At 44.8% G+C, this 21,175-nt stretch overlaps 1 protein-coding gene across 1 annotated transcript; it reads left to right on the top strand.

Moving 5' to 3' along the window:
- Positions 1-296: 296 nt before the first annotated feature.
- On the top strand, positions 297-20,641 carry PWP1 (PWP1 homolog, endonuclein). The gene is made up of 15 exons (XM_045826691.1): positions 297-489; positions 2,658-2,716; positions 2,841-3,025; positions 4,529-4,614; positions 4,723-4,819; positions 7,778-7,888; positions 8,719-8,849; positions 9,869-9,930; positions 13,939-14,035; positions 14,584-14,645; positions 15,838-15,949; positions 17,715-17,805; positions 17,894-18,015; positions 18,916-19,021; positions 19,882-20,641. Exons 1-15 carry the CDS (start codon positions 418-420, stop codon positions 19,989-19,991), a joined length of 1,503 nt encoding a protein of 500 aa, XP_045682647.1. The 5' UTR covers positions 297-417; the 3' UTR covers positions 19,992-20,641.
- The last annotated feature ends 534 nt before the right edge of the window (positions 20,642-21,175 follow it).

Below are 21,175 nucleotides of genomic sequence, written 5' to 3'. Positions count from 1 at the left end.
TTTAAACACACACACACAAAATACCATTTATCAGCTTGCTCTACGAAACTGCAGGCAAAATAAACGTCGGAGGAAATCTGCCTCTGACCCCTAAAGCTCCAATTTTATTTACTGCCTCCACGAAGCTCGCAGACACCGTCACAGACCGGACAGTCCTGAAAACCCATGCGTGGCACACCCAAACAGCACTTCGCACGTGGATTCCGCGACCGGTTGCTTCCGCTTCCCACCTTTGTCCCACTCCTTTCCCATCGGCGCCTTCAAATGACGTCAGACGCGCCCGCCGCCGCCGCCGGAAACAGTGTCCGCGCCTGCGCTCCCGGTTTTCGTGCCGGAGCTTGGGGCCCCGAAGGCGGCGAGCGTTCCAGTCCCGCTGGGGCCGAGTCTCTGGGGTGAGGCGTTCCTGAGCCGAGGACCATGAACCGCAGCCGCCAAGTGACGTGCGTGGCCTGGGTCCGCTGCGGCGTGGCCAAAGAGACGCCGGACAAGGTAAGGCCTGGTCGTTCACAGGCCGGGGGAGCGACCTCTTTGAGCGTCCTGGGTTAGCTGGGGAACCCCGACCGGGACACGCGGCGCTGCTCTGGCTGTTTTGACTGGGCGAGGTGGAGTCGGTTTGGGCCTTATTTTCGTGACTAGGGCTGCAGCTCCGAGGACCTGGGGAGTCTGGGACTGCGCCTCTTCAGGGTCCCTTCCTGCGACCCCAGATAAGCCCCACCCCCCAAGTCGCGCACGTTTGGACCTCCTGGGCTGGAAGAGGGCGGGTTGTTGCTCTGAGAAATTGCCGCCGCCCCCGCCCCCCGCGAAAAATGTCTAATTGACAACCCCGCAGCTTAAGCCACACCCCAGTGCGTTTCAGGACAAGGGGAATCGGGATCATTTAGGTGCATCTCCACTTTCCATTCCCTGTGCTCGGCGTTCGGAGGAATAAGCAGGATGAAAGCTATGGTATAGAAAAAGTGGCGTGGAAACTGTTCTGTCCCGAGGCTGGGAGTCAAGTTAGGAATTTCTTGCGGTAATTCAAGTGAGCTGTTGAAGGGGCAGTGAAGATGAGAGGCAAACGTGGCACATGAAAAGAGTGGGTCGGTAGCAGAGATGAAGATCACGTAGGTTGTTCACCGGATACTTACTAGGCGCTTTCTGAGTACCAGGCATTGTCCGGGGCAAGTCCCTGTCTGTATGAAGTTGACCTGTGCGTGTATAATATGTCAATGAGAATAAGTGCTGTAAAAGGAGGGAAGGAAGGCGGAGGGGAGTTGGTATTGAAGAGTGCCGTTTGGTGATTTTTTTCCATGAGCGTAACTGCGCCAGTGATGACAGACAAGAGCGGTGATAGAAGTGTAAGTGGTTCGGAGGTGGAATGAACTGTTATGAGGGATCGGACTAGCAACAATGGATGTAAATTCCTCAGGGCACAGATTGTGTTTGTTTTATTCACCAGTGTCTCTGGTGTTGGGCTCACAGTAGACACTCAGTGCCTAAGTATAGAATAGGGACAGGAAATTATCTCATTAAAAATTATTGAGGGAACTAAAAGATTGTTACTAAAAGGGGCATATAGCCTTTCAAATACTTATTATAACCCCTTGGAGATCTTCAGGAAGTGCTGATGGCTGAGCCCTACTCCCAAGTATTGTGGTCTGGAGTGTAGCCTAAAATTGTTAAAAGATTCCCCGGTGATTCTGATGGGCAGACAAGTTGAGAACCATTGCTTGAAGAGTTTATAGAAAGAAAAGATTGAATTTATATTCTACAAAATGCTAGAAAGGAAAACTCAGGCCATTAAAAGAAATTAGAAAAATAAGTATCGTTTAGTTAAATTTAAGAACTTTGAATATCTGGAACTATTCAACAATGGAGTATCACCCCTTAAGAGGATTTCCATATTGCTAGAGGTGTTTTGCTATAAACTGGGTCATTCGTTCATTCATTCATTCATCAGTTGTCTGCCGTCAAGCATCCCTACCATAAGATGAACACTGAACTGTGTGCTTAGGCACATAAGGACTAGTTGGATTCTGTCTTCAAGGAGCTTACAGGATAGCAGTGATAGGTGTGTTCTAAAAGGTACTGAAGCGTTGATTGTGTGAAGGAGTGCCAGTTTCGAAGCAGAGAATGACTTCAGTTTTCAACAGGATGTCCGAACGGAGAGTATGGGCAGTCAGGAAAGTGGAGCTGGAGTGTACGGCTAGAGAAGGGAAAGTTGAGAGTAATCAGTGCAGAGGTGGTAGTTTTAGCCTTGAGAATGAATGAGCTTTGCAAGGAAATTCCAGCACGGTGAGTGAGTGCTTGCTGGTGGTAACGGGAAAAAGAGCAGGAGACCAAGGCAAGGGAAAATGGAGAAAAGTGACCAAGAAGGAGTCAAAGTAACTGGAAGAAAATGAGGCGGCCGCCAAAGAAGCCAGCTGATACAAATCAGCCTTCCCGAGGAAGACTGGAGAGAATAAGAGTGGCCTGAATGTGGTTTTTGAACACCTGGGGGGTGGGGGGATCTTAATGGCAAGAACCTGTGAAAACTCTAATTATGTTAATTTAGAGAATCTGGACATTTGTTTTTTGCCTGAGTTATATTTTACATTAATTTGCAACTTCTTTTTAATTCAAAGACTTACAGTGAGTTCTTTACCTACATCATAATGAAATCGTTTGCTGTCTTGTAGGTAGAGCTTAGTAAAGAAGAAGTAAAACGTCTCATTGCTGAAGCAAAGGAGAAATTACAGTAAGTGTAGGCGTGTTGATGTCTGTAGTAAAGACCAGATGAAACGCCCGTCTTAAATAAGGGTGACAGAGTGGTCTTGTTGTTGAAGAGTGCCATTGGGTGACTTTCCTTTCCGTCGGCATAGAGAAGAAGGTGGCAGTGAGGAGGAGGAGACAGGAGACCCTTCAGAGGATGGCATGCAGAGTGCGCGTACCCAGGCACGACCAAGGGAGGCCTTGGAGGACGGCGACCGAGAGGGTGACAGGACGCTGGATGAGGACGAGCTGGCCGAGTACGAGCTGGACAGATACGATGAGGAAGGCGGCCCAGGTTAGCCCTTGCTCGCTCGTTCTGGTATTCAATCACAAACTTGGTGCATCTGACCGTGCGTGCTTCTGGGGTTCCCGAGCTTCCCTCTGAGAGTTTGGTGTCCTTTGTGACAGCTACATCGTCTGGCTCAAGGCTTGGGCAGACAGCATGTCTCCTAAATTAGCTTAGAAAATAAGCTCTAACCCACTGACCTAAGGTCTTCAGAGAAATTAGCATTGTATATTATTTTGTTGGAAGTAATGGTTATAATAATCTGTAGTCTATTTTTCCTTCATCTGCAATGAGAGGAATTGCTGTCTCCATTTTACAAAAGAGAAAGTGGAGGCTTAGGAAGCGGAGTGACTGTCCCAGTGTCACACAGCTGGCGGACAGTGGGGTTTGGTTTGAACATCACCTGGCTCTGAAGTCTTCGTTTTAGTACAGGTGCTCCTCAACCTCTGACGGGATTACGTCCCAGTAAACCCATCGTAAATTGAAAAGTATTTTAATTCAAAAATGCACTCAGTGCACCTACCAAACATTGTAACTTCAGCCTAGCTGGTTTCTGGTGAATGCGTATCACTTTTGCGCCATCCATCAGAAAGCTGAAAAATTGTAAGTCACAATCTGAAGTCGGGGTCAGCTGTGCACCTCAGTGGATGCAGAGGATATTTTTTCCCACTGGTCTCCGGATTGTTACTCTCCTGCTAGGACAGGGTGCTGTGGAGTACAGAGAGAGGAAGAGAACCCGACCTGAAGGGGTGGCGGGTGGCGTTAGCAAACGCTCCTTAACACTCTCCGCCCCTGCAGATTACGGCTCCGTCTTCTCTCATAGGGCAGAAATTCCCGTGCCTGTCGCTCATCGGTCCTTGGTCCTTAAAACAGCTTCCCCTGACAATTAAAAGTATCTTCCTTTTCTTGAGTTTTGTGTTACTTGGGGTCAACTCTATGTCACCCTGGCAAAAAGAATGCCATTTTGTGGTAAGTTTAGTGAAAAAGGCATATGATAACCCCTCTTTCAGATTCATAAGGCAAATTAGCATATCAGAGGTTCCGAGAAATCTTGAAATAAAGGAACCCATTTAACTTAGTGAAACCCATCACTTTTCAATTTTATTTGACCAGGGAACTCTTACCTATTCTGTGTTGATGCCATTGTTTTATGGTAATTTCGTTTCCAAGGCCTGAAGGCTGCCTCTCCAGCACTTTTGAATAATGATTAGAGCAAGCTAGAGGTTCTGGGCAGAGTTCAAGTGTCTTCTAAGGGAGTTTCACACTTTGATTTAATTCTTTTACTGGAAGATTATGAATTCCAAGACTATCGGATATGCATTCCAAGGTTAAATATAAATGGTTTTTAAGTGCCTCTTTATAATTATCCAGTATTTCCTTTCCTGACTATGGGCGAACCAGAGTTAACTGTAAAATAGACAGTGGCATCCAACTCTAAAGATGGGATGCCATGGAAAGAATGCTTTTGTCAAAATGACTGTTTGATTCATTTCAGTTTATGAATTCTTATAGATACCGAAACTCTTGGTGAATCGCTCCTGGGTCTTACAGTCTATGGGAGTAATGAGCAAGACCCTTACGTGACCCTGAAAGATACGGTAAATATTCACGTGGTTTTTCTGATTCTTCCCCCTGAGTGTTTGACTGACAAACCCCACTGAGCATCTGCCTGCTTCCGGTCCGTGACTCTTTGTCTCTCCACTTAGGAGCAATATGAACGTGAGGATTTCTTGATTAAACCCAGTGACAACCTCATAGTCTGTGGTAGAGCTGAACAGGACCAATGCAATTTAGAAGTACATGGTAAGTGCAGCACTTTAGCCCTTGCTTAAAGATTCTGGTCCGTTTTAGTGATAGCAAGGTAATAACCGTAATGGTTACTTTCATGAATCGTCAAGCGTCAGATCCTAAATGAGGGAAGCCTCATTTACGCCCGTTGCAGGGTTAAACTCTGCACAGTCTGCAGGCTTCCTGGTTATTGTGCCTGGTCACGTGGAGGCTGGCCCTGTGGTGCCCAACCTTATTTATGGAAATAGGTCTTCAGGAGGGTTCCCATGAGGGTTTTTTAGCTTTCATTTAAACACTTGAGCCATTTTTTTTTTCACTTTCTCCCCTCATTGGAGAAAACCTGGATGTAAACTATACAAAAAATATAAGAACGATACACATTCCCCTCACTGACAGGCAACTTCTCACCCCGGCTTCATGCTCCAGCCTCCCTTCTGGCCGCTTTTTCTTTATGTGGCAAAGGATACGCAGTAGACAGGTTTTCATCCTTTTTTTCACAGCATCATTTCAAATATTTCCCTTTTTGCAGTATATTTTACTTTCTTCATAAAAATTCTACACAGAAGCCTGCGTTCCCGTTTATACAGGAACCACAGCATCTCGGGCGCATCTCAGTTCCCAGGGAACGTTTGCATGAAACTGCAGGTGACGGCTTTGACCCTGAAGTGGGCAGTCATTTGAATTTTTCTTTATTTGAATTTTTAAATCACATTTTAATGGTGATATTAATTAGTCAACACACGTTAACGGAGTGGCTGTCTCCCTGCCCCTCTGTCTCTCCGCACACACCCTCAGACCAGTCCGTCCCCGCCGGGTGCTCCCCTGCCCCAGCCCTCTCCCGCTGCTGCTCCGCCTTAGAGGTGTGGCGCTTCGGCGAGGTCATCTGGCCAAGGCCTGTTATGGGAGCACGGTTTGCAGATTAAAACCTTTCACTTTAATGTTTATTGGCATCTAGGTGATTTTGTCAGTTCCTCTATGAGGTTGAATTTCTCTAACTTCAGACCTTTAAGGCTGCCTGCAGGAAGTCGGACGAATAGGGTGTTTTTGTCCCACAGCCCATTATTTTCTATTTGTAAAATAAAGCAAGCTTCAAATTGCAGGTATTTCAACATGAAGTTATTCTAATTATCTTCGAACTTCTTACATATTTCACATGAAAACACGTTGGTGACATTTTTTTAAAAGACCAATCCTAATTTCAAAGAATTAAAACTATGGCAGTTTGTCATCACTGACTTTATACATTGTCATGTGAGAATTTATTGTGGTCATTCCTTCTAACTTAGTGAGTATCAGAGGGGAGCAGAGACGTTAAAATAAAGCAATTGTATTCCTACTTTCTTCTAAGTTAGGTCATTAAAAATGGATGTTGTCTCAATGTGGTGTGAAGCCCCCAGTTACCCAGCATTCTCTAGTCAATATTTTCAGAATTGCATTCTAAAGTTGATTTCAATGATCCGAGATGGTTAAAGTTGAGATTATTTTAAAGCATCATCACCGTTTTTATTTAAAATGTAGGCTGAATACATTGTAGCTGAGGTTCTTATAGGAGCACAAGCTAATCGCTGTGAATGCTCATCCTCATCCTGAGTGATGTGATAGGACATTACATGGAACCCGTGTGGCTGGTCCCAGGGTCTGTCCCAGGAGCAGAGGTCTGAGGAACTGAAATCTCTATAGCATTAGCACTTCTCCTAACAGAAAGCATGTTTGGGGGAAATTTCTGACTATGTGAGCTCTAGTTAATCAGCGTTTCACTATGTAATTTTTTTAATAGACTTCTTAGTCATTGAGTTTAACAGTGTTTTTGCTTTAAGATTTTATTTCTTTTTAGAATGAAGAAGGGAGGGATAGAAACATCTCTGTGGGTGAGAGACATTGATTGGCCACCTCTCGCACACCCCGAACTGGGATCTGAGCTACACAAGTCAGGCCATAAACTTTTTTTCAATATTAAATAAGTAATTTTGCCAAGCATTTAGATTTCTAAATATGCATATCTCTTTTTAGTCCTCCTGTTTTTTATTCTTCTTAACTTATAACCAGATAAACCTTTAAAAGATAAAATAATTAGAGTCATGCCCTGCTTAGCGGGGGGATAGGTTCTGAGAAGTGCACCGTCAGGCGATTCTGTCGCGCAGGCGGCGCAGAGTGCCCCTCACAGACCTGGGGCCAGCCGGTTGCTCCTCGGCTGCAAGCCTGCACGACGTGGCACTGAACAGAGCAGCACGAGATTAAATCGAGCGCAGGAGGAAAGGATGCGATGAAGCGATGCCGTAAACCAGAAATATATGAGGCTGCTGCCAGGTTAGCAGAGCATACTGTTTCACATCGGAGGTTTGTAGTAAGCAGAAAGAGTAACAATAAAAAGTACCGTAAGTACATAAACCAGTAACGTAGTCATTAAGGTGATCAGGTATTGCACACGGTACATAACTAACATATGCGCTGCTTTTATACGGCTGGCAGTGCAGTCGGTTTGTTTACACCAGCATCGCCACTAACGTGGGAAGCGCACTGCACTGCAGGGTTATGTGCAGCTCCGACGTCCCTAGGTGATGGGAATTCTCCGAACTGCACTTGGATATGTGGTCTGTCGTTGGCTGAAATGCCGTTCTGCGGCGTGTGCCCGTATTCCGTATGGAGACCGCGTCGGTGTTTGTTTTGTGGAAGGGGTGAGCCGGAAGGTGGGACCATGTCAGCCGGTGAGCGTGCAGATGGTGTACCCAGGCAGGTGGCAGTCCTCTGTCAGCGTTCTCGCTCCCAGCTGGGGCGCACCAGGTGACGGCCGTCTGTCAGACACGCAGACATTCTGTCTAGCAGTAACGGCTTGGGAATCTCCTTTCGTGCCGTCAAATATGTTTCCTTTCGAGCATGTGCTGCCTGCAGGTTTAACAGGGAGAGTCTGTTCTTCTGAGTGGGATGTGATTTCTTACTCTGGTGCATTAAAGTCTCTTTTCTCAATCTTTGCAGTTTATAATCAAGAAGAAGATTCTTTTTACGTACACCATGACATACTGCTGTCCGCGTACCCTCTTAGTGTGGAGTGGCTGAATTTTGACCCTAGCCCAGACGATTCTACTGGTAATTGGGAAGCTTAAGATTGCACAATGGTTCCTAGTCCTGTGTGTGTCTCCTAGCCTCATAAGTTGTATGTTCTGTATGAATGTCTTTGGAATTGTTGGTGGTTTATGAAACTGTAGTTACATAATTGCTAAAACGCAATCACATCATTGTTTTGGGCCTGTATGTGTCTGCACTTTCCACAGGCAGAAGAACAGGGCCTGAAAGCATTTTGGGTGCAGAGCTGTGTGGTGGTCTCATAAAAACCCTGTGTGAAATGGCATGGTGTGTCTGAGGTTACCAGCTCGAATTTAGGGGCATGACCCTTTTCAGAAAACCCCAATTAAAACCAAAGTGAGGGGAGAACTGGGTTCTCATGTTAGCCTTTTCAGCCAAAGCTGCATACTGCTGGTCGCTCCGTTAATACGGGTGAAATCTGAGAATCCTCGTAACCTTACGTCCCATTTACAAAGCTTGTTCATGTCCCTGATTGATCACCTCCTCATCCTCACCGCGTGAGCATGGAAGGGCTTTTTGTTTCCCGTAGTTGAGCAAGGACCCTGGGGCCAAGGACTGGGCCCAAGGCCTGGGCCCTTGTCACTCAGACTGTGGCCTGAGAACCCAGCAGCCAGCACTGGCATCGGGGCTGGTTAGAAAGGCAGCCGCGGGCCCCACCCAAGACCTGCTGAGCAGAATCTGCATTTTAACAGCACTCGGGATGGGATGTGTATGCAGCCGAGTTAGAGAAGCCGCTCTGAGCCACTGCTCGGTCCACTCTGCAGTGTCGTGTGCGTGTGCTTCGTCAGGGGTAACTCTATGACAAGTCATGAGCACATCACTTCCTCCTGTAGGGAATTACATTGCTGTGGGCAACATGACCCCCGTTATTGAAGTGTGGGACCTTGATATAGTGGACTCTTTAGAGCCAGTCTTCACGCTGGGAAGTAAGCTATCCAAAAAGAAGAAAAAGAAAGGAAAAAAGGTAAGCAAGTTAATGATATTTCAACTCCAGTGACAAATAAATAAGTGTTCTGGGGTTAGGGGGAGGAGGGACAAGATCACACGCCTTTTCAGTTATACACTTTCGGTGTCTAAGTGAACAGTCCAGATAGTTTAAAAGTGACAGTTTTTAGTTTCAAAGTGCCCATCAAAGGAAAAATTGATTTCTGCATAAAACCTGTTGACACATTATTCATCCTTATATAAAACAATTTACTCTCAGGTATTTCATTTATACTAACTATTCACACTAATATGCTTGAACTTTTAAAAATTTCTGTGTAACCCTGACTATGTTGAATTCCAAATATCCATGTATTAATTCCTCTAGCTTTTAAAAATTATTTTATTTATTTTAGACAGGGGAAGGGAGGGAGAAAAAGAGAGAAACATCAGTGTGTGGTTGCCTCTCGTGTGGCCCCCACTCGGGACCTGGCCTGCAACCCAGGCATGTGCCCTGACTGGGAATCGAACCTGTGATCCTTTGGTTCTCAGCCCGTGCTCAATCCACTGAGCTATGCCAGCCAGGGCTAATTTCTGTAGCTTTTAAACTGGTAAGTTTTGCAGAGGGGAGTTGATTTGTAGAATTATAGCACATCGATTAAGAACAATTGTAGTTTCTTCTTTAAAGAATATTTATTATTGCTCTCTAAAGTAACAGGAAGACAAGATGTTTCCTTTTCTTAGTTTTCAGATTTTCTTAAGATCAGAACAGTAAACCCTGGTCAGGTGGCTCAGTTGGTTGGAACATCATCCCATATACCAAAAGGTTGTGGGTTCGATCCCCAGTTGGGCTGCATACTGAAGGCAACTGATTGACGTTTCTCTCTCTCTCTCTCTCTCTCTCTCTCTTTCTCTCAAAATCAGTAAACATAGTCTCGACTGAGAATTAAAAAAAAAAGAACAGTCATCTTAAGATTCAAAGAATCTTTCAAATTAACATCGTTTGTATTTTGGGGGGAATTTAACACACAAAGTAGTAAAATTAAATGATCATTCCAGAGTTCTTCAGCAGAAGGGCATACCGACGCTGTCCTGGACCTTTCCTGGAATAGGCTGATCAGGTAAAGAGAATGAACACGGGCGGATTTGTCAAGGGCTGTGACCCCTGTGATTTGACCTCATGCCCGCGTTGTGCCTTGCCCGTCTTTGTGTCCGTGTCTGTCTTTCCTCTCCTTCCTCTCCTGCCTCTCCTGCAGCGCACACTCTCGTTGCTTCTGGGTCTTGTGTGAATAATGTTGCTGTTCACGCAGACGTGAACAGCGAGGGTGTACGAGTATGCGTTAGAGTCTCTGCCTTCAGGTCTTTTGAATAAACGTACCCAGAAGTGAAATTGCTGAGTTCTAATTCTGCGTTTACCTTTTTGCAGAGCCACCACACGGTTTTTTGTAGCAGTTGCACCCCTTTCCATTCTGGCATGGGTCCCGTTTCTCCACACTCTTGCTGGCACGTGTTACTTCTGTTTCTGCTCGGTTTCATAGTAGCCGTCCTTATGGTTGAAAAGAAAAGCATCTTTTCAAGTGCTCATTGGCCATTTGTGTATCTTCTTTGGGAAAATGCTGATGAAGTTCTTTGCCCATTTTAAATTGGGTTGTTTGTGTTTTTGTTATTGAGTTGTAGTTTTTAATGTATTCTTAGGTATTAATCCCTTATCAGATTTACATATATTTTCCCCCATTCAGTGGGTTGCCTTTAACTATTGATGGTGTCCTTTGCACAAAATTTTTTAATTTTGATGTAGTCCAATTTATTGCCTGTGCTTTTTGTGTTACATCCAAGAAATTATTGCCAAATTCATTGTCATGGAGCTTTTCCCCCTAGAGTTTTATAGTTTTAGCTCTTAGGTCTTTGGCCCATTTTGAGAGAACTTTTGTATGTGGCATAAAATGAGGGTTCAGCTCCGCTCTTCTGCATGTGGCATCTGCAGAGTCTTTATACCGACCCTTAAACAACAGTCCTCCCCAAAGCCATTTTCCTCACAGCACAGTGGGTTTGAGGGGAAGCCGGAAAGGTGAGCATTAGGGCGAGTACAGCTTACTTGCGGGGTAGGAACAAACTGGATCACCCAAGACACGTTTACCGAGTGTTTTTATGACACTGGGCACTTCATAATTGTATTCCGGGGACCCCAGGGTGCCAGTTTGCCAAAGGATATCCTGCCTTCTTGTTCGTGTTCAGACTTCTTCAGACTTACAGCCATTTGGGGAAAAGGACCTGAGAAAGTTGTTCAGGTTAGTATTTCCCAGACTTAGCTGCAAATCAGAATCTTCTGGGTAACCCTTTAGGGTAGGTCCCTGGGCTCAAATCCCCAAGACTGAGTCAGCAGATCTAGAGCAGGGGCCCAGGACCTGTTGGGGTTTTTTTTCTTTTGTTTTATTTGTAAGCTTCCACCGGTGAGTCTGATGCTGCCGAGCTAAAAGCGGTTGTTAGGGCTTTGTTGGAGTTGGGCCTGGACCTGACTACGTGGCAGATAAACGAGAGATCTAACAGCAAGTGTGCCGTGCTTTTAGGAACCCCCTCTTATTTACAAACCTGAACTGTCACACGAATTACATAGACTCAGTTCTTATAGCAGCTGTTACTTTGAGTAAATGAGAGTTTGTCCTCCATGGACCCTTATCAGTGTTCCAACTGATTCATCAATTCCTTTCCTGGCCTCAGCTCCCTGGCTTCATTCAGACCCTTATCAGCACCGTCCTGCTGCATCTGCACTCACCTCTGACTCCAGTGCCACACATTTCTTTGTTCCTTAACTCTTCTTTCTCAGTTTCGCCCTGGATCCTGCTCTCCCCTTTCCTTACTGAAAAGGTGCAGAGTGCTTTGAAATACTTCCCATGCTGTGGTGCATCGAGTTTGGGATTGCAGTGAGAAATAGCATGTCAGCACTGGTACCTGGGAGGACCTTGGTTTCTGGTAAAATGCTCCCAGGAACAAAGTGCACGTTCTCTGCTAATTCACACTCTTGTTGGAGTGCTCTTCTTGGGGTGTAGTATCCGTAAGTTTTGGGGGTTTTTTAAGTTGTTTATTTTCAAGCTTCGTTTGTTTTTAAGCTTCACGCAATAAGAACTTCAATGTGAGAGGAACCTCAGATGGTTTTTGGAGTGACTTGGGTCGAAAAATGTACCGTGAGATTTCAGCTTTTGCTCTTGGCAGGCATTGTATTAAGTAAACTGGTTATTGGGAATTTAAGCTAACATTTAATCTCTGAAATGCCAAGGCCTTAAAACACTCATCAGGGGCCTGCTGCCTCTCAGTCAGTCCGGCACGTGCAGCCCCCGAGCTGGGTGGGTTGTGTCGTTCTCGTTGGCAGGCGGCGAAGTGGGACTTGTTTTGGAGCCTCACAGCTAGGAAGTGGCAGCACCAAGAATTGATTTCAGGTTTTCTGGTCTTCGTTGTGTTATAAAACTACATTATTAGCACTTGACCCCTAAAAAGTAAGCTACTGAATTTTTCCTATTCATAGCATTTGATGCTTTTTTTTTAAGTTGATATAAATTCTCAGGTCATACAATTCTGTGGTTTTTAGTATATTCACAAAGTTGTGCAACCATCACCACCAGCTAATTCCAGACTTTTATCAATCCAAAAAGCAGTCCACACGCATAACCAGTCACTGCTCATTGTCCCCCCGCCTTGGGTACCACTAGTCTGGCTCCTGTCTCTGTGGATTTGCCTGCTCTGGACGTCGCCTAGAAATGGAATCACACAGGACGTAGGCATCTGTGTCAGGCGTCTGTCACTCAGCATAATGTGTTCAAGGTCCATCCGGGCTGTCGTATGTTGTAGTGCATCTTTTTTTTTTTTTTTTTTTTAGATTTTATTTATTTATGTTTAGAGAGGGAAGGGAGGGAGGGAGAGAGAGAAACATCAATGTGCGGTTGCTGGGGGCCGTGGCCTTCGCAGGCATGTGCCCTGACTGGGAATCGAACCTGCGATGCTTTGGTTCGCAGCCCACGCTCAATCCACTGAGTTACGCCAGCCAGGGCTGTAGTGCATCTTTTTATCGCTGAATGGTGTTCCCTTGTGTGGATATGCCACATTGTGTGTATCTGTTACCAGTTCATGGACATTTAGTTTGGCTTTACTTTTTTCTATTATGAATAATGCTGTTGTGAACATTCATGAACATGTTTTTGCGTGGACATATGTTTCCATTTTCTTGAGTATATGTGTAATTGCTGGGTTATATAGTGTCGTGTCTATGTTGTTTATATTCCCAGTGCTATTCCCACTGCAGTGTAGGAGACTTCCAGTCTTTCTATATCTTGGTAACGCTCCTTATGGTCTTTTTCATTATAGGCATCCTATGAGCAGGAAGTGGTATCCCACTTTTAAGCTTCATTCCCCTAAAGACCAGTGGTGTTGAGCATCTTTTCACATGCTCGTTGGCCATTTTGATGTTCTGTAGAGAAATACCTATTCAGATCCTTTGCCCATCTTCTAATTTGTTTTATTTCTTTCCATTATTTGGTTGAAAATTCTTCACATAGTCTAGATCGGTGATTTTCAACCACTGTGCTGCGACACTGCCACAGTAACTTTTCAGACATGCAGTATCTGACTGTGTAGCCAGGGGCGCCTACCTCTCTTCCCCGAGAGTTTCTTTTCACTCCGTTCCGTTACTCGGAGGCCAGCACCACGTGGTACGATCACCCTGTGGCTTTTCAGGCAGCTTTGAAACCAGAAACTGATTTTGTCCAACTTTGCTCTCCTTTCAAGATTATTTTAGCTATTTTGGATCTCTTGCATTTCCATATGAATTTTAAATCCAGCTTGTCAGTTTTCTGCAAAAATGTCGGCTCGGATTTTGAAAGGGATTGGTTTAATCTGTAGGTCTGTCTGTAGGTGGCAGTGTTTCTGTCTTAACATTGTCTTCTAGTCCACGAACGTGGAATAGCTTCCTGTCAATTTAGATACTCTTTCTTTCATATCTATCTTGTATAGTTTTTGACATGTCTCGAATTTTTTATTAAATTTATTCCAAAGTATTTTTATGCTACTGTAAATGGAATTCTTACATTTAATGCTCTTGACCTTCAAAAGATTGCCTTATTTGTTTCCTCCTTTCTCAGAAATGTGCTGGCAAGTGCATCAGCTGACAACACTGTGATTCTGTGGGACATGTCCTTGGGGAAGCCGGCAGCCAGCCTTGCTGTGCACACAGACAAGGTATGATGAGTTAGTGGGGACAAGGGTTCTGAAAGGTCTAAGAGAAATATCGGTTATTCCAAATAACCCCTGATATTTATAGATGGATTTTTGCGAATTACACAGCACTTCGACATTCTGTCTCCTTGAGTCCTTTACAGAGCCCTGGGTAATGGTTGTAATTGCTCATCTCAAAAGCTGCAAGAACAGGTGTAGAAAGGTGGAGTGACTGGGAACATTGGTGCCTTGTAACACGTGCACAAAGGCTCCTGAAAATGCGCTGTGGGGCTTCGGGAGCACGGGCTGTCGCCTGGACACGGTTGACCTCTCCCCTTGTTTCTCAACACATCAACATTTCAGGCACATAAATACTTCGGTAAACACAATTTGAGGCATGCTGTATTATGTCTTAAGTGTCAGCCTTTATTTAGAAATATGCTTGTCCTTTTGATTATGCAGTTCACCTTTGTTCCTTTAAATAATACCACATTTCAAAGAGAAACATTTAGAAACACACTGCCAAATTGACTCACCAGACAGATCTGTTCATTCATATTTCTTCATTTTAGGTCCAGACTCTTCAGTTTCATCCATTTGAAGCACAGACTCTGATTTCTGGCTCATATGATAAGTAAGAAAGCCTCTCAGGAATTACTGCTACTGTTTTTATCCTCTTGAACTGATTGAGAAAGGATACAATCTCATTGATGCTCAGAAAATGTAGTATTGAGGCACCTGTGTGTTTAAAACTTCAGTAATACTCATTTGTCCTTACCAGTTGTGGTCCTTTCACTCTGCAAGGGAATGTGGTTCTTTCGTAGTAATGTAGTTCATAACTAGCAACTACTTTGATTTTTAGAGGGTTTATAAGTTAACCATGACTGCGAAACAAGCCATCCCAAAATTCAGTGGCTTAAAGTAATAAACTTTTATGTCATGACTCCGCGAGGTTGAGTCAGCCTATTCTGTATTCAGCTGGCAGCTCTGCCGGTCTTGGCTCTTCAGGCCGGGCCGTGGAGACCTGGCGCTCTCCTCATGTGGCGTGTCCTCCTGGGACCAGCGGGCTTGGTCGTGGTGAGGCTGAAGGCTCAAGCAGAGATGCCAAGTCTTCTTCAGACCTAGGCTGAGCGCTAGTACATCTGTGTCTTACTCTCTCGGCCAACACAGATGTCACGGAGTGAGAAGTGAACTCTGCCTTTTACGGGAAGAACTGCCACATCACTGACAGGGGTCACGGACACAGGGAGCGCTGAAGACTCGGTCCCACTAGTCTGCTACAGGGAATTTCCAGACACAGCGTGCTGCTCTACACAGACTGGGTCTGGCAAGTGGGAAAGATAGCTAGTAGAAACAGAGACCTGGTCTTTATTTTGATTCCTTGTCCTTGCAGAGTGGTATGTTCACGTTTTTATTTGGGATTCACGCAAAATTAGGAAAGTATCCATTGGTTCCCCCAGCACAGTACCCTGCTGTGGAGAGTCCGTGCGACCAAGACATGGGTGTCTGGCTCTGAGCACCACTGAGGAAGGGGAGTAGAAACTGTCCTGGCCTTCTGGGGAGACCATTCATCCTGTACGGGGAGGATTCGACCTGGAGAAGGTCAAGGTCACTAGGACATCCAGGGCCACTAGTCCCTTCAAGTGACAGAGTCCACCAATTAGTGAAAGCTCATCTTTTCTACTGTATTTTGGAACCTCAAAGCAGGCTTTAAGTGATTAGACCCTGACTTCATAGTGGTTTATTGCCATGTCATTGAAAATAGACTTAAAACATACGGGAGAATCGGGACTCTTGAAACCCTCCCTCTGCCTGTACGTGCGCAGGTCAGTGGCTTTGTACGATTGCCGGAGTCCAGATGACAGCCACCGCATGTGGCGGTTCAGCGGGCAGATTGAGCGACTGACCTGGAACCACTTCTCACCTTGCCATTTCTTGGTAAGACTGTGCGTACTACCGTGCTGCTCACCCGGGTTACTAGTACTTACTTTCTTTAACCCCATTGTAGAGAGACTCTCTGAAAAGCTTTTTCTGTGTTAATAATGTGAAGCATTTGGATTTTAGGGTTTAAAAAAAAGGTATTTTTCAACAACAGAACAGTGGATCAGCCACAAAAAATAGTAAACATGTAAATGATTTTTCTAATTTCCAACCATTCCAAAGTATGACATATTTTATTTTGATCATTTTATTGGTTTTTTAATACTTAACATGGTTAATATTCTTTTATGTTTAAGTTTTAAGTCCTAGTACTTAAGTGGAAGCCCAGTAATGAGAACACCAGCCCATTCACCTAATCAGCACCGTCTCCCAGATAGGACCGAAGTGTAGGATCTTGCTGTGAATACCCTGGCCGTGTGTGAAATGGCAGTTTTCTCTGTAGTGTCCAGCTATCCCATTGGCACTGCAATCCATGGAGAGATGAAATCCCAGCTTTCATTCAGAAGGGATGAGTAATTAAAGGAATTGTGACACATCTGTGCATTTCCTGATTTTCCTAAAGTAGACGTGTAGTGCTTTGTAAGTGAAGGAAAGAGTTCTTTATGAAAGAGCTTTCTTAAAAGATGGACAACCGCAAAGGGTTCCTGAAATGTAACACTGACTCTGAGCTCTGTGCACAGAGGTGCGTACAGCTCCCAGCTGAGCCACCCTACGCCAGATCAGCAGTGAAGTCCCGGCTGTATTTGAATGTTGCGTTGTACTTTGGCTCTCAACAGTCAGACGGACGTATTTCCTGAGGTTATTTGCTAATAAATGGTCGTCGGTACTCAAATCATAAATATTTGGGGAAATGGGAAAGTGATCAAAATAAAATGGTTTCATCTCAGAGGGTGAGAACTCCTCCCTCTTGTTTTTGTCCCCACCCACAGTCCGGTCTCCAAGACTGCGTTGGGTGTCCTTTTCCCCTCCCTTTTCCCTGGACTGACTGTCGCTCTTGGCCGGTGTGTAGGCTCAAGTCTGTCCCCCATCCTTAACTAAGTCTGGTTTGTTTTTTGTTTTTTGGTTTATTTTTAAGATTTTATCGATTTATTTCTAGACAGGGGAAGGGAGGAAGAAAGAGGGAGAGAAACATCATTGTGTGGTTGCCTCTTGCGTGTCCCCTACTGGGGACCCCTTAGTTTGCAGGCCAGTGCTCAGTTCACTGAGCCACACCAGCCAGGGCCTAACTCTCTCTATCTTGCAAGTGTCACGACCCACTGTAATCTGCTTTTCGATCCTTACCTGGTTAACTGCAGCAAAATATCAGCAGCATTGATCATGTCTTCAGAAGCCCTATTTCCCTGGCTTCCCTGACATTCTTGGTTATTCCCTCTTCCCTCCCTGATTCCTCTGAGCTCATCCTTAGCATGTCCCTCAAGTGGCCATATTCTCCAGGCCTCTGTCCTCAACTCACTGCTCTTTTAATCCTACATTCCCAGGGTGCGCCCCCTCTGTGCTGTCGCCTCTCTAACCCTAGTCCAGACCACTCCCATGGCTTCCCCTCAAAGCCAGCTGCCTGACAGGCTGTCTGCTGAATCAGTCCATGGAAGAGCAAACCCGGCTTTCCCATAAGTAAATTCTTTCCGTCCACATTAACTTGTAATAATAAGCCCCTCTGGTGAGTCAGGTATATGGCTGATTTTCTCTATAATCTGTACTGTTTATCCATTGTTAAAATTCATTGTCATATAGCATGATCTTGCTTATCTTTTACTCTTTCCAGGCCAGTACAGATGATGGCTTTGTATATAATTTGGATGCACGTTCAGATAAGCCAATTTTTACACTTAATGCACACAATGACGAAATCTCCGGTGAGCAAGAACAGTGTTTCTTTCATTTCTATTAAATTATGATGAAGTAAATGTGCATTTCAGAGTCTCTGAACCGATCTTCCTGTAGGTCTTGATCTCAGCAGTCAGATCAAGGGCTGTCTTGTGACCGCGTCGGCAGACAAGTACGTGAAGATCTGGGACATCCTGGGAGACAGGCCAAGTCTGGTTCACTCCAGGGACATGAAAATGGTGAGACCCTCGGGCGTCTTTGTTTCCCGCTTTTGACCCGCCTTGTTTGTCTTTCTGCAGGAGTCGCTGCATTAAATACGGTTTGTTGGGGAAGTTCATTTCGGTCTTAGCCAAATTTGGTGAGGATTTTATGACTTAGGGTAGTTTGAGAGGAAATCAGTTACTGTCTGGTGACTTACACATGCTTGGTAAGAACAAGAGGTGTGGGAGAGGGTTTCTAGGGTGCTGGTGGAGAGGCCACGTTTTTTTACCCTAACACCAGTACCACCCCAGGAAATCTCGACCCGTTAGGACACCATAGCTGTTTGGGTTAGTGTACCACCTCTTTGCATAACTAGTTCTGATCACGCTGAAATCGATGACTATGTAGTGGCAGAAAATTTAGAAATAATGAATGCTTTCCACAAGTATTTATTGCACACCTGGTACATGCCAGGCACTGAGTTACATAAATGAAATTGTGGACGTGGAACACTGTGCAGCTGTTTAAAGTTGAATATAGTGTGTGCATGTACATCTTTGTGGAAAGGTAGGTTAGTAATTTTTATAGTACCATCATTGCTGTAAAAGAATTAAAAATAATTAGCCATTTAGGTTTACTAAGTAATCTGTAAGTAATCTGTAACAGACAGAATGACAGTGGAGATAAGAGACCCGAATGTACTGACGTGCCATACACACACCCTCAGAACAGCCATCAGGTTGAACTTGTCTGGCTTCCTGTTGTAATGTTCTTTCCAACTTGACTGTGAACTACCTCTGCTGGAGGCCTAACAGAGATGCTGGTGAGCTGGTCTCGAGTAACCATTCAGACCACAGGTTCCTGTAGACGGGAGCAGGGATCTACGGTAGGGTTCTCATAAGGATTGAAACCACTGACCCTCTGTCCTCGTCTCTCAGGGAGTTCTCTTCTGTTCTGCCTGCTGTCCTGATTTCCCATTTATTTATGCCTTCGGAGGCCAAAGAGAAGGGCTTCGGGTCTGGGATATAAGCACAGTCTCTTCAGGTAAGAGTCCTACTTTCCTGCTTTTTCTGAACGAGTTCTATAATGCAATGTGTGGCTCAGATACTTTAGGTAGATAGCAAAGTTGGTCTTGCGTTCATCTGTAGAGTGGTTTGCTTAGGAAATAGGATAGGATCAGATGTAATTTGGAAATGTTCACGTTCACAAATGATTTCGTCTTCATACTTTAAATGTAGGTAATTTAAAAGTATGTATTTATGCAAAATTTAAATTTTAAAATTGAAAGGTTTTAATGGGAAGGCTGGAAGGAAATGCAGCATGGTCTCAAAGAATGGGCCTCCCCTTCCCAGCGTGAATAAATCTGCCCTTTTCAACGATTTTCTCCAGAATCTGCTCCCCTCCCTTCTGGGGAGCCTGGCTGCTCACTTATTACGTTGAGGTCTGGTTTGTCCTGTACAATGGAGCCCTGCGATCTGATGCCTGAATCTTCCCTCCCAGGGAGAAAACGAGCCCTAAATCCCAAAGAGCTCTATGTATACATGATAGACAGACAGATAGAAGAAAGAAAATAGGAATCCTCAGGAGTAGAACAATGGAACCATGGAGTCATTGTTTTAACAAATGAGAAATTCGTTATCAAGGTAGATTAGTGCATTCCAGGATAAGGCACAGAATGTACAAAAAAATGTAGACCAATTTAAAACATGATGAAGCTCATTCAGAACATTACCTTGAACTTCTGAGTTGGTTACATACTTTCCCATTAACTGTTAAATAAATTTTCATGAACAAAATTTCTACCCTAGGGTAAAGAAACTTATTGCTCATTTACACATTTTAGTCTTTTTATATTATTGTCTTAATTTTCTGATCTGGTCATTTCTTACCTGTTTGTGTTTTAGTAAATGAAGCATTTGGAAGACGAGAGAGGCTTGTTCTTGGTAATACAAGAAATTCGTCTATTAGTGGCCCTTTTGGGAGCAGGCACTCAGAGACACCCATGGAGTCTTAATGAATATCGTACAGTCTCCAGTTTCGTTTACCTTACCTCTACGTTTTAAAAAGCTGGCCCAGAAACGTTCCGTGCGTAGAGACAGAAACAGAGTTCACTTCCTCCCCCCAGCGCCCCTCTTTGCAGCCGCAGCCGCAGCCGCAGCCGCAGGGAAGCGCGGCCCCTCTCCGTGTTGGTGTCTGTGTTCGTGTCCGAGTGTGCCGTGTGTCGGGCTCCTGTTGCAAGTCTCCTGGGAAGGGGTATTAAAAAGAATCCTTAACTATCGCATCTGTCACAGGCCATGTAAATTTGTAAAATACCCAGCAATTTCTAGAATTTTTAAAAAGAGGAAAATCCTGTAATCATAACAGATGGGTGAACCCAGGCGAGGAAGGACTGCGGTTTGGCCAAGGCCGCACAGCAGGCCACACACAGAGGCGGGGGCCCCAGAGGGTGCACTTTCAAACGGACCGCTGCAGCTAATACTCCTGACTTAGGCGTGTTCTCGGTGCTGCTGTTTGGTAACTGAATTAAAAGTGGCGCTCCAGCTTGTGAACCGAAAGGTCGCTGGTTTGATTCATGGCCAGAGCACATGCCTGGGTTACAGGCCAGATCCTCAGTTGGGGACCTGCAACAGGCAGCCGATCAATGTTTCTCCCCCTCTCTCTCACCCTCTCTCTAAAAATAAATTTTAAACATCTTAAAAAAAAAAGTGGCATGCCTTTTTATTCCCTAGCAAAGCATTCAGTGTTATCAAAGAAAAGACATTCCATGAGTCAGTCCAACAAGAGAATGTAACATAAGTTTTATATACCCCACATAGCACATAAATATATAAGCAAATGTTAATAGACCTATAACACGGACACCAGCCTGCAGTGTCCATGGCGTTATGGATGAAATACAAGACAAATTCACAGGGACTACTGAGTCGTGTGGAGGAAAAGGGACGGCATGGCTACCCTCTCAAGGGGAGGGTGCCTCGGAGTGGCCTGGCCACATTCATGAGGAGAACGTGCCGATCCTTGCCTTAGCTGGGTTTTTTTTGGCTTTTAATTTGCACAGGAATACAGGTAAAGTTCATTAATCATTGTCAGGCAGTAAGGATCAAACAATAGATAACATACAAAGAACTACGAGGGCTCATTCTGAGTCGGTCTATTAGCTAAAGGGCTAAAAAACTTTGGGAAACAAACTCATTTCCT

Source organism: Phyllostomus hastatus, unplaced genomic scaffold (genome assembly GCF_019186645.2).
Source record: "Phyllostomus hastatus isolate PE091 unplaced genomic scaffold, TTU_PhHast_1.1 phas_scaffold_755, whole genome shotgun sequence".
NCBI classification, from domain to species: domain Eukaryota; kingdom Metazoa; phylum Chordata; class Mammalia; order Chiroptera; family Phyllostomidae; genus Phyllostomus; species Phyllostomus hastatus.
The sequence above is the reverse complement of the archived record's forward strand: the minus strand, read 5'-3'. Positions and strand labels throughout refer to the sequence as shown.